General features: G+C 39.4%; 1 protein-coding gene across 5 annotated transcripts in view; it reads left to right on the top strand.

Annotated features, from left to right (window-relative positions):
* Positions 1 to 12,119, top strand: part of LOC140375861 (F-BAR and double SH3 domains protein 2-like) — a 30,712-nt gene extending 18,593 nt beyond the window's left edge. For 2 of the 5 annotated variants that reach the window (XM_072461916.1, XM_072461932.1), the window contains 12 exons: positions 1,920 to 2,036; positions 2,376 to 2,480; positions 4,912 to 5,001; positions 5,130 to 5,192; positions 6,846 to 6,980; positions 7,063 to 7,146; positions 7,440 to 7,617; positions 7,699 to 7,913; positions 8,790 to 8,840; positions 9,157 to 9,349; positions 9,435 to 9,529; positions 10,083 to 12,119. In XM_072461916.1, the coding sequence (XP_072318017.1) occupies positions 1,920 to 2,036; positions 2,376 to 2,480; positions 4,912 to 5,001; positions 5,130 to 5,192; positions 6,846 to 6,980; positions 7,063 to 7,146; positions 7,440 to 7,617; positions 7,699 to 7,913; positions 8,790 to 8,840; positions 9,157 to 9,349; positions 9,435 to 9,529; positions 10,083 to 10,175 (1,419 nt within the window). In that variant the 3' untranslated portion in view covers positions 10,176 to 12,119. Of the gene's footprint in view, positions 1 to 1,919; positions 2,037 to 2,375; positions 2,481 to 4,911; positions 5,002 to 5,129; positions 5,193 to 6,845; positions 6,981 to 7,062; positions 7,147 to 7,439; positions 7,914 to 8,789; positions 8,841 to 9,156; positions 9,350 to 9,434; positions 9,530 to 10,082 lie in introns of all 5 variants that reach the window. The other 3 variants (XM_072461924.1, XM_072461939.1, XM_072461913.1) reach the window with 2 other exon arrangements.
* Positions 12,120 to 12,153: the final 34 nt, after the last annotated feature.

Genomic DNA, 12,153 nt, shown 5'->3' on the forward strand with positions numbered 1-12,153 from the left:
ATTTTCATGTTTGTTTTTTTGAAAATTGGCAATCTGACATTTTAAAGCCCTACAAAATAAAATAATCACAACTCATTTTGAATTGATGAAGCTGGTCACTTACTAGAGGAATTAATGTGTTATTATGCAAAGAAAATGAAAGAAAATGTACGATTTCACTGCTGTTTGGTCATAGGTTCAATCAAGTTCTATCATCATTTTTTTTAATTTTAGTTTAGTTTTTTTTTAAACAATAATTGGAACAGTAAACATTTGACATCCCTATTCTGACTCATGAAGGTTTATCAGTTCCAGTAAGTACATTGTCACCTTCAAGTCAATACACTTTGTAAATGTCACGTTGGTCCTTCCTAATACATTACAATAGATTTTGAACGACTTAAACAAACATTATACTACTTTGGTTGGATAAGAGATTAGCCGCCCACTTTCAAAACATGTTTTTTAGCTCTTGTGTTTGTCCAGACACAGAGGAAACTTCTGGTAAATATTGTAAATATTTATTGTAAAAGGAATTCTAAGGGCATAAAGTACATTTTTACTCTTACCATGTGGGTGATAGTAGTTGCTTTTTTGGTCGAGATGGGATGTTAATAATAAATAAAACAGTACAAGCCATATCATCATAGGCCAATAAAACACCACCAAAAGCATTTCTTCTGCCTCCTGTGGCTGGCGTTATTATGGCAGCTGAAATGGTACTTTATTGTGATGTTTGTAGAGAAACTATTACAACATTGCAAAAATCCTAACATTAAAAATCACTAAACTAACACATTTTAACATTAGTTTGGTCAATTCAACAGCCGATACTATTTGTTTTGTAATAAAGCTTGGAAATGGAATCTATAGGAGCAAAGAACTTTATTGTCAAAACAGTGAAAGGATAACAACGTAAATTATATTTTTGGGTTGATCCATTATGTTTTCTTAATAATAAACTTTTTTCCCCCAAAAGCATATTATTTTTCCCTACTTTATTTACATTACCTCCTTTTCATCGTGGCTACAAAACAGCACAATTGAACAATCTGCTTGATGATAGTTATTTACTCAGGTAAGATAGTTGTTGTTATATCTCAATCATATAATTTGACTGAATTTAATACAGTTTTTCTTAAATTCCACATCGACTGAACCTGTTAGTTTAACCTTTATAGCCTGCAGCCCACCAGAAACTGTTACTTTCCCAATAAACTATAAAAAGTATGTTATATTCCGGTCGAGTCTTTTGCTGATCTGATTTCCTTCTGAGTTAAGAGGAGATATAATTAAGCTGTAAATCTCTCGTGTAATGTGTTCGTTTTGCACCTATACTTAACTGAATTTATGCCCATCTGTCATCGGAACAGCTCATAATTAAAAGATTTCTTATGCATTCAAACATAAAATTACAAAACACTGCGTGCATAGTTTTTCCCAGCACTCTTTCATTATGAGCTTATGGGAATGCTGGCCTCTTGACTCTTGACTCTGGCAAACACGTCCACATCAATATTTTTCTTTTTGCTCTGTCAGAATTCCTTTCCTGTTTACAACTCGCGCAGGTGTCTTACTTATACTGCGAACCAATCAGAGCAATGATGTTTGTGTGTGCATTACTTTAATTATCTGTAAAATGGATGAACAATATAAAGTCATATGTTCTCAGAAAGATTCACCGTTATTATTATGTAAAACGCAGGAGGGCAGAACAGTTGCCCAAATCTCACATGATCTCACGCAGTCATGCCTTTGCTCATGTTGTTCTAATAAGAGCAGTGGATGAAAACAGTAGAGCTTCGCAACATGTTGTATTAATTATGTGCAAAGGAAACATCGCAGTTCTTGTAGCTGTAATTAACAGCTCTTTTCCCTCGTGCGCTGAAGCCTGACTATGTGACGCCGAATAATGGTGTGTCTGCTTCTGTTTGGGACAGAGCCGCCAGCTGGAGTCCGAGACGGGGACCACGGAGGAGCACAGCCTGAACAAAGAGGCCAGGAAGTGGGCCACCAGGGTCGCCCGGGAACACAAGAATATCATCCACTACAAAAAAGTGAGATTTTCTTTCCGACGTACCTGCATGAACTCACAGTTTGACAAAAAGACATCTGCTTTTTATCAACTGCTAAATGAATTTCAAAACAAGATGGGGCATTGAGAATGTATTTGCAAAACTCAGATGAATGAATTTCCCTTACTAAAGTTAACCTTAACCGTGAGATACTATGATACTATACTTAAGATCTGTAACAATAATTCAGAATTTTTGCAATATGATTAAATTCCAATACAAAAAATAAAGTGCAAACATCTTATATCTTACTGGTTTAAGTATTCACATAAAGCCTTTGTACTTATCCTGAACCACTCTAATGCTTTCATTTCTTTTCAGTCTTTAGAGGACTCTGAGACCCACGGGCTGCCCTCAACAGAGCAAGGCAGAGCAGACCTAGAGCTGAAAATTGAGGACACCAAAGAGAGCATTCGTAAATCTGAGGTTTGTTACTTGTTTGTCTGATGTCTGAGATAGAAATTGAGGGGTTTTGTTGTGCAGCAGCACATCTGTTGTGACTAACACTCAGGGAAAATATAGGATTTGTGTCGGTAGACAGTCATGGGAGTATGTGTTATCCACACAGGACTCAGACAAGAGAGTGATGGATAAAAATACCACCATCAAAGACCATATACCTTCATCTGTTCACGTGTCTCATTTCCCTGCATACAGCACATCCTTGTGTGTCCACAGAGATAGCTGTCACACAAGTATTGAGCTTGCTCAAACTGAGCTTGCCACAGATCAGAATCATGTATCATCTGTTCAAGTGGGTGCCTTTACTTTTGATTTAGACTCCAATAGTGTAGTATTGTTTTGTGGTGTTCCAAATGTAAAAGACATTGGTCATTTTCATCATTTCTAGCACCCCCTGCTGACATGTTTGCACATAGGCCACAGTATGTTTCCACAGTATGTAATTTCTTTGTAGAACGTCTCATTTTGTTATCCAAGTGTCTGTCCTGCCCTGACTTCCTCTCGGCTCATTCCTTCTCACTTTGTCTCTATTCACTGCTCATCCTGAGCAGCATTAGCACGAGCACGGTTATGAATATTTAATGCACTCATCTGGTGCAAATGGCTTTATCACAAGCTCTTATCAGGGAGTTATTGAGCGAATGATGGCGGTACAAGGATATTATCCAGGTTACTGCAGCATCAGATGAATGCCAAAGCAGATATTCTCATTTTTGCATTAAGCTTCATTTTCCTAAGGCAAATCACGGGTCTTCCATTTAGACTTGTTAGCAAGAATAGAAAGCTAAATATAGACTTATGGGTTCTTTGCCACATATTAAACATTTTCAAGCACTTTTGTTCTCTCACACACGTAACTATATACACTTTTTTCCAGGAATATTGAACGATCAAATGTTTTTAATAGTGTGAGATGCAGATGTAGATATTGAAGACATTTTTTCTTGAAGGCAATTATCAACTATATTAATTCATGTTCCTTTTCTGACACTATTAAAGTCCATCCGAGGGAAGAGTTTGAATCTGACACTTGGTGTAATAGGCCATGTTTGGTACATACAATCAGCCGTTATAATGGGTAACAAGTAACTACTAGCATAATTGAATTTACACTACCAATCTGAACTGAATTATTGCCCCACAACCGTTCTGTTCTCTTCTTTTTATGTACCGCTGTATAATTAATTCTGCTGCTTAAGAAGTTATATATTCTCAATTACACAACAATAAAGGAGATGGTTTGACCTTTTTCAGTGCTTCTCTTTTGACTTTGAAGAAGATGACAGAGTGAGAATAGTCCTAATGAGCTGTGGAAGGTTATTCTCAAACCAGCTCCTTCAGATCTACTTATATTATTCCATAACAATTCACATTATATAAAACTGCATCACTGGCTCTCTTGAAATATGTGTAGAAGTAGAAGGAGGCACGTTGTTTTGTACTACCTTTACCAAGACTCTATTGTTTGTACCGGTATTGTTCACTCAGTCAGTTAGCAAGAAGAGAAAGGCACATGTAGAAAGTTTCCAAATGCTCTTATGAGGCTAGAAATTACAATTCATTAGAGTTGTCAAAAAAATGTACACTCAATACTAAAACTAGTATCAAAACTATATACTAATTTGAACAAGTATCTCCTGAACCGTTTTAGAATGGTGCTAAATCTTGGTAACGTTAAAGAAACTACTATCATTTTGTATTGAAAATGATATTCTACTGCATAAAAATGTGCTTTTTTATTATCATTGTGGTATGGACATGAGTTAGGGTTCCAAGCGTTTTCCTTCGTATCCACATGGAGTTCGGAACAACACTACTAGTCCCTCGCTCATTTGATAAACATGGTTGGAGTCCAGCTGTCACATTAACATTGTAAGAGGTTGAAAGAGAGGTTAAGTTCCTTGTCCTCTCAGTATCTTCAAGAGCAGAGTGAAGCTTGTACTTTTTCTTATGCCTCGCCTGCTGTGGACGAATTAAGCAAATACAAAGCACTTTAAATAAGCCAGTTTTATGGATCAAAGCCAGGAGTCTCGACAGCAGATGTCTTTCAGAGCTGTCAGTTGGAGATATCAGCTTTCTCCCTGCCCTGTCAGAACGAGCAGAGAATGATGGGAGATAAAAGGCAGTGGAGGAAGTCTGCATGGATTCAATGTAAATCCTTTGGGGTTTTCCTGCTGCTGGTTAGAGCCTCAACATGTGATCTTGTTAGGAATAAACTCAACAAATTAAATAATAGATCCCAAACCACTAATCAAATAAACTTAAATATTGAAGAAGACCATGCAACCATGTTCAGTGTTAAAGGTGGATTTGTCGACAGATCATAATAGTTTTTTAGTTGGCTCAAAGTTACATTCTTATACATTTATACCCTTTTAAATGTTTGTTTTCAAAGACCGTGAAGTTAAAAGCTGAGGCACGACTGGACCTCCTGCGGCAGGTGGGCGTGGCTGTGGACACGTGGCTGAAGAGTGCTATGAACCAGGTTTGTGAACTCTACACTCCTTTTGCACGCGTGTGTCCATTTGTTACACATTTTAGACCTTTGCTTTCACCAATGTATGTATTTCTTTAGCATTTGATAATTGCTCACTGTCTCTGCGCATGCTGTAGGTGATGGAGGAGCTGGAGAATGAACGTTGGGCAAACTTCACTTCCCATGATACCTCACTTTCGGTAAAAAAAACGGAAAAAAAAAACCTTCCCTCACTGTGTTTGATGCACTGTTTTGTTGCTCAAGAAACATATTTTAGTTGAAACATGACAGCGTTGTGTTCTGTGCTCGTGGTGTGTTGCAGACGCAGATCATTTGACACATATGTATTTTATTTTGTTCAATTACAGATGAAAACCTTTTAATACAGTGTTTGATATATTTCTTTTACCTTTTTCACAAAGCACATTTATTTTATGGCTCGTCCTCTGTTTCATTTATTTATTTTCTCTTCATATGCTTCATATTATCTCCCTTTAAATGTATTTATTTTCTTGTTTTAATACCTGTGGATGAATAATATTATGTATACGTGCCTTTTGGTGTGACGTCTTTGGAGCGTCTGTCTGCAGGTCTAAACATTGTTGGAATTCTGCTCACATATTACAGCTCACAGCTATCACCCGGTTAAAAAGTCTGGAGACAGAGCCAAATAAAGGAAGCGCCAGAATGGAGGGATGATAAGAGTGAGCAAAGAAGACGGGTATAAAAGGCAGCAAGAAAGAGAGAGAAAGTAGGGCGGGGGTAAAGGAGACAAAGAGAGAGGTGATGGAGATGGCACGTCTTGTACAACAGCTCAAATTAGACTTATATAGGCAAAGCAAGATTATTTTTTATGAATGCTGGGCAATACTTTAGCGTCAACATGTTTTGTGCAAGCTTAATAGTGTAGCAGATTAGATACAAAGACTTTACCCAGTGAAAAGTGTCTTGGAAATAAGACTCCAATCACAACGTCTACAACTGGAAAAGTAAAGAAAAAAAGCACCGATAGCTGCACTTTGCTGATTAGTTAGAGGTCGAATTGTACCTGACGGGAAAACAGAGGGAGCCAGACAGAAGAAAATAATGATTAGGACCAAGGCAGACAAGCAGTGAGCGCTCTGTCTAACCTGCTCCATTCTACTCTTAATGAAACTCTGCAGTGTGCAACGGTGACACTTAAAGAGTCACACAGTAATCATAATCACAATACTAACTTCAATTGGAACAAATATAAACGTGAATGCGCCTGTATATGAAGTAATTACTGAGAAACAATTAGTATTCTGTGCAGACAAGTTAGTAGTGGGCAGTGTTCAGGTCATAGCCGCAGATGGAAGGACAGGGTTTAGGTTTGCACATGTTGTTCATAAAATAAGTATGATTCAGATTATTGTTTGCACAACTTGTGAAATCATTCCACATAGACTCACCCGTTTTGACTTTTCTGTGTCAATAGAAACCTGATGACAAAACACTACAATCTAAAATCCTTTGTTATGGTGGGGTCAGTTTACTGGGTGATGGAGCCTTCTACTGCCTTGATCACATGACCATTGAAATTCTGTCTGAACAAAAGAGGGAGGGGACAGATTGTTTGAAACACTACTCTCGCTACACCTGTTTCCAACAGGCCGAGCTCAGACTCAGACCACAAACCACAAAAACAACAGGAAAAGGTGAGTTTAGAGCTCAAACTTTGGTCGGAATTTGCTGACGGACAAACTAGTGGAGACTATAATACATTCCGGAGGTACAAATGTAGGTTTCTGTTGTAAAGGTTTATCTGTCTGCTTTGCCCTTGGAGTTATCAGAGCTCTTCATCTGTGTTTGTTTGTGTGCCTATATAACAGGGCACTGTGGACCTAGATCGAGAGGACGGCGAAGAGTGTGAAGAAAACATGGAAGTGTTTGATGACAGCAGCTCCAGTCCCTCGGGAACACTTCGCAATTACCCACTCACCTGCAAAGTACTCTACTCATACAAGGTGGGAATACAGAGGACAATTATCTGCAGGAGCAGAAGAGATACTTGTCGTCTCTTTGCATTAAAATCTGTCTTTCCTATAGGCCTCGCAGCCGGATGAACTGACCATCGATGAGCAGGAGATGTTGGAGGTCATTGAGGATGGGGACATGGAGGACTGGGTCAAGGTAAGACTTTGACACTCTTATCATCATCTAGAGCTAGATTTCAAAATACTCAAAATACTAGCATTGCCAAGCCAACAAGTGACTGATTTTAATGGCAAAAGAGATGATTCACAAGCAATTTGACGAGTTTTAATAGTTAGATTAATTACATTGTCGTTGCCACAATATACTTAATTTCTGTCTCTTTTACATCATAATTATAAAACAGACATACAAATAAAACGATTTGTTAAAACTGTACATGCCCTTTATCAAGTAATTCTCTTACACTGGCGTCATGACTTTTTCTTTAGGCTCGCAATAAAACAGGCAAAGTGGGTTATGTCCCAGAGAAGTACCTCCAGTTCCCTGCCTCCAACAGTCTCCTGAGCATGCTCCAGTCCCTCACCACACTCGATGCCCGTTCTCACACCTCATCCAATTCAACTGAACCGGAGCTTCACTCGGGATTCATCAATGGAGACACAAACAGTAAGAACAGTACATGCTTGGTCAATGCAGGGGTTTTATTCATTCCAGTGTCAAACGCTTACCTCCCTGTCCTCTCTGCAGTGCTTTATGTGCGCGCCCTTTATGACTACGAGGGCCAGGCAGACGAGGAGCTGTCGTTTTCAGAAGGCGCAGTGATCCGGCTGCTGAATCGCGATACACAGACAGACGATGGCTTCTGGGAGGGCGAGTTGAACGGGAGGGTGGGCGTGTTCCCCTCTGTGCTGGTGGAGGATGTGAATGAGAACGGAGAGCACAGTGGGAGTGGGGACATACAGGTACAGTACACCAAATTGCACTTGACAAGCTTCTCAAAGCACTACAGGAGGCCAATCATTATGTACTCACTCTCCACACTCATTAAAGGAGATATATTATGGTTTTTAGTAGTTAGTATTGAACTATGACATAAGTTGTATAATCTCTCATTCGTCCTTGATGAGTTCAATTGTAGAAAAAACTGTATTCAAGTCATTCACAAACTATGACATAAGTAGATCATCATTTTAGATTTTGTTCATTGGAAACTGCAATATTGATCTAAAACGGCTTAAAAACAGAAACAGGACAATTGATTTCCTGTTCAAAACTGCAGAACTGATAAGCTCTTCAGAGTGACATTTCGCGGTGACTAGCAGTGGATTGTCATGTATGGTCCTGTCCCAATACCTCAGCTCATTCACAACGAGCTGCTAAAGTGTATCAATTCTTAGAATGTTTCGATCCGCACTTCCAGCAAGTGTGGAGCAATGTGGACGTCAGGAAAGTACATTCCCCACAATGCATTTCATTGTACTGTTTTTAAACAGGGCAGCGCTTCGGCCTTAGCAAAGTAGCTACATTCATTCAAGGTGTGTGAAGTATACAATGACAGAATGCACTCACAGCTGAGATCAAACCTCCATCCTTTGGATATGTAGGAGAAACAAGGAGTTAACAACGTTAACAGAGAAGCTCCAACAAATTCACAAAATTATCATTGTTCCCCCTGTTTGGTAAAACTCTATTTATCCACTTTATTCCAGTTTCTTGTTTAATCAAGGGATGTTTTAATGATTGCCTTCTGTCAGACAAATATGTCAAATAAAGTGTTGTAAAGACAATAATTATGAAACTAAGTATCAGTACACCACTCTTTCCTTCTCTCTCTTTAGTTGACTATCTGTGGTCTTATCAGCCTTTCCCCCGGGCAAGCACATTCTCTGGTAACACTCTATGCATGTTACCATTTTCTCCCCCTTCCTTGTCTCCTTCCTGCTCCATGTTGAGTCGGTCTATCAGCAGAGCAGAGTTCACAGACATGAGATCACAAATGCCATGTTCCTGATAAAACCACAGTCTAATCAGAGTCTAAAGCCTTATCTGTGGCTTAGAGACCTGCCCTGTTTGGAGCAAAGGAGCAGGAAGGATACAACCTCTCCCTTCCTATGAGGCTGTAGCCATAACACTAAACACTCTTGGATGTGTGACTAAATGAGCTGTACATGTTTATAACTGTACTGCAATTTTATTTTTTGGTAGATTTCTCCATGTGCAAAAATACCGCCTTGCCTGCCTCCTCTTCCGCTTTACGATCAACCTCCCATCAGCCCTTTCACCAGCCCTGAGACTTCCACTCCGCCTCCACTTCCGCGCTCACCGTCTACGGCCCTCAACGGAGAACACAAGCCCCCGGTGCCCGCCCCGTCACACAAGGCAGCCCTCTCCTCCCACAGTAAGACCCCACGCCTCATATCCTTCACTAAGGCCTTACACCGTTTATGCTGTATCTCTAAACTAACTAAAAACATCTTGTGCAGACCAAAGCTCTGGCCGGAGTCCAGTGTCTCCAGGATTTCCTCAGACTCAGCCGCTTCGCTTCACATCTGAAGGTGGCCCGGGCAAATTACGACCAGTGAGTGTTAAGTCAATAAACATGCTGCAGTCACTTGCTGTTTATCTCATGCTTTTATTTTGTGGCCAAACTAAATGAGTTCTCACATTTCAGCTGCCGTAGTGTTGAATAAAAGGACATTTTACCCTCTGCAATTAAACAGAAGTCAGTTGTTATTGTGAGATTATAGTTATTTAGAAGCAACCGTGTCTGATTTAAAGGTAACACGTAGGATTATCATTGTCCTGTTTCTCGAACGGACCTAAATCTACTGTATACAGGAGTGTACCCCACAGCTATCGCCTAAAACATTTCTAAATAATAATTATATATGAAAAAGAAACTAAATATGCACATTTAAACAGAATAAAGCTAAATATTGCATCCCTTTTCTCATCCCTGCAAATTAAATGAACCTTGCCAAAATGTACGATAAAACTAGTGATCTTTTTAGAGTGCATATTACAGCTTTTGCCTCTAAATAATACAAAAATAAACCAGAATAAAGCTAAATATTGCATCCCTTTTCCCATCTAATGAATGTAACCTAATCTTGTCTCTTCCTCTGCTACAGGTGCGCGCTGCCCCACCTCCGCCCAAACAACACGCCCGGCGACAGCAGGACAAGAGCGACAAAACAGAGGAGGTGGAGATCACACTGGTCTGACAGACACACAGAACAAACAAACCGAAACTATGGGACCTACGACAAAATGAACAAAATCTTCTCTGCTGCGCTGACGAGAGCGAAAGACAGTTCCATCCTTCAAATATTCCCTAAGTGCAGAAGTAGCCTCCCCCTAGTCTCTACCCTCTCTCTCCTTTTGTTCTTGCCTTAAAGCATTACCTCGCGGGGCGGAAAAACACAGCACACTGAAGAGGGACGCTTTGAAACATGAAGGACTGTGCTGAACCCAGTGTGGCTCCCTCACCATATTATAAACAGTAGTCCGTATGTACTCAATGTATTAGTACAAACCATAACTGTCATAGGAAGGTTATGCACAGTGTTTCGTATACACAAATGGAATGTCCGATATGTACTTTTCTCATTTACTTAAAGGGCATTTGTAAATACGTTAAAGGGGAGACGTCACTCTTCGGGGTAGAGGGAAGAGGAAGGCTGGATCCTTCCTTGTCCTCTCTACCTTTGCCTTTTGACCCGAGCTCATCATTTCTTCTTTAGTGTGAATCAGTGGTGGTCGTTTAAATGCATACACAACATTACAACGTGTTTATGAAAGGATATTATATCGAAGACACTGAAATGTTTGGCAGTGTGGGTATTAAGACAAAGAAATATTTAAAATGCAATGCTTGGAGGGTGATGACTGGTATTTTTGAGATCAGATTTACATGTAAAGCTTTTATACATCTTCAAATACATTTCATTTATTGTAACACAGTCAGTGTTTAATATATCCTAACAGAGATTTCATACGTGTGTTTTTATACAACAAAACTATACAAATGTAACAATGCATCAAGTTTAAAACAGAAGCAAAGACATTCAAATGGCGCTAGTACAATTCTGACATTTTGTTCCCTCCTATTGCTCTTGAAGCCTTTAAGCTCCCTACCTACAAGGGCAGTGTAGCACTTTTATTTATTTATGTGTAACTCTTGTAAAAGTAGCAGCACTATGAGCATACGGACACACAGAACGTATTAGAAGTCCTTCTGCGGTCCTTATGTCGTGGCAGATCCTTTAGTTTCAATGTGACTGATTTTTTTATATCCTCCACTCTTGTGAAGAGAACAAAATCATTGTGTACTGTGTAATTTGATGTTTTCCTAAATGTGGACAAACAAATTGATCATTAAGGAATATTTTATTTGAAACAAAGGGTGAATGTGCTTTTGGTCGTAAATAGACCTGAATATCGGTGTATGTTTGTGTGATAATAGAAGAGAGGAACAAATGTCGTCTGTCTTGAGTCACTAAAGAAGCCTGATTCTTTGGTGCACACTTACAGCCCTGCAGACTTGTGTGCTTGTCTAATCTAGCTACATTCAACATCAGATGTGTGACAAGTTGAACCTAATCTTATGTTACCAGAGCTTAGTAAGCTTTGTGACTGAGGTGTGCAGTATGGACTCCAGGCAGCTTAAAGTGGCTCCTCACAGACTGAAGAGGGCTGACGAGTGGAGAAAAGTACAGGAGCTCATTGTGCCCACGCCCCCTCCCTCTGCTCCAGGCAGCCTCTCCTTGATCTCCCTGAGATCTGATTTATAATAGTTTCAAACTTGTTTTGAAGTTTATGGTTTACAGCAGCTTATAACACACTTCCCTACGTGGTTGAGTTAATTTATACTACGTTTTTTAACCTTTTGCCACTTGCCCATGTCCTCTTTAAAGCCACACAGTGTTAAATATTTTACTAACTCCACAAATGCTCTCACATAAAATAATTTTATACTGATATTCATTTGGACAGCTGTGCAGCTGCTGGTGTTACCATGTTGTGGAACAACTGGCCTTTCCTCTCCTCAGACTGTTGCCATGGTGATAATAATTAGAGCAGGTGTACATGTCTATCTGCATATTATTGGCTGTATAAAAAGTTTGTATTTATTGTGTACAAATGTTAATTAAAAAATCTGAAAAAGCTCTTGTGTTTGCATACAGTTCATGTGAGTGCTGG

The sequence above is a fragment of the Eucyclogobius newberryi genome, unplaced genomic scaffold (genome assembly GCF_026437365.1).
Source record: "Eucyclogobius newberryi isolate DKJ021-1_F unplaced genomic scaffold, fEucNew1.0.hap1 SCAF_10, whole genome shotgun sequence".
Classification (NCBI taxonomy): Eukaryota; Metazoa; Chordata; class Actinopteri; order Gobiiformes; family Gobiidae; genus Eucyclogobius; species Eucyclogobius newberryi.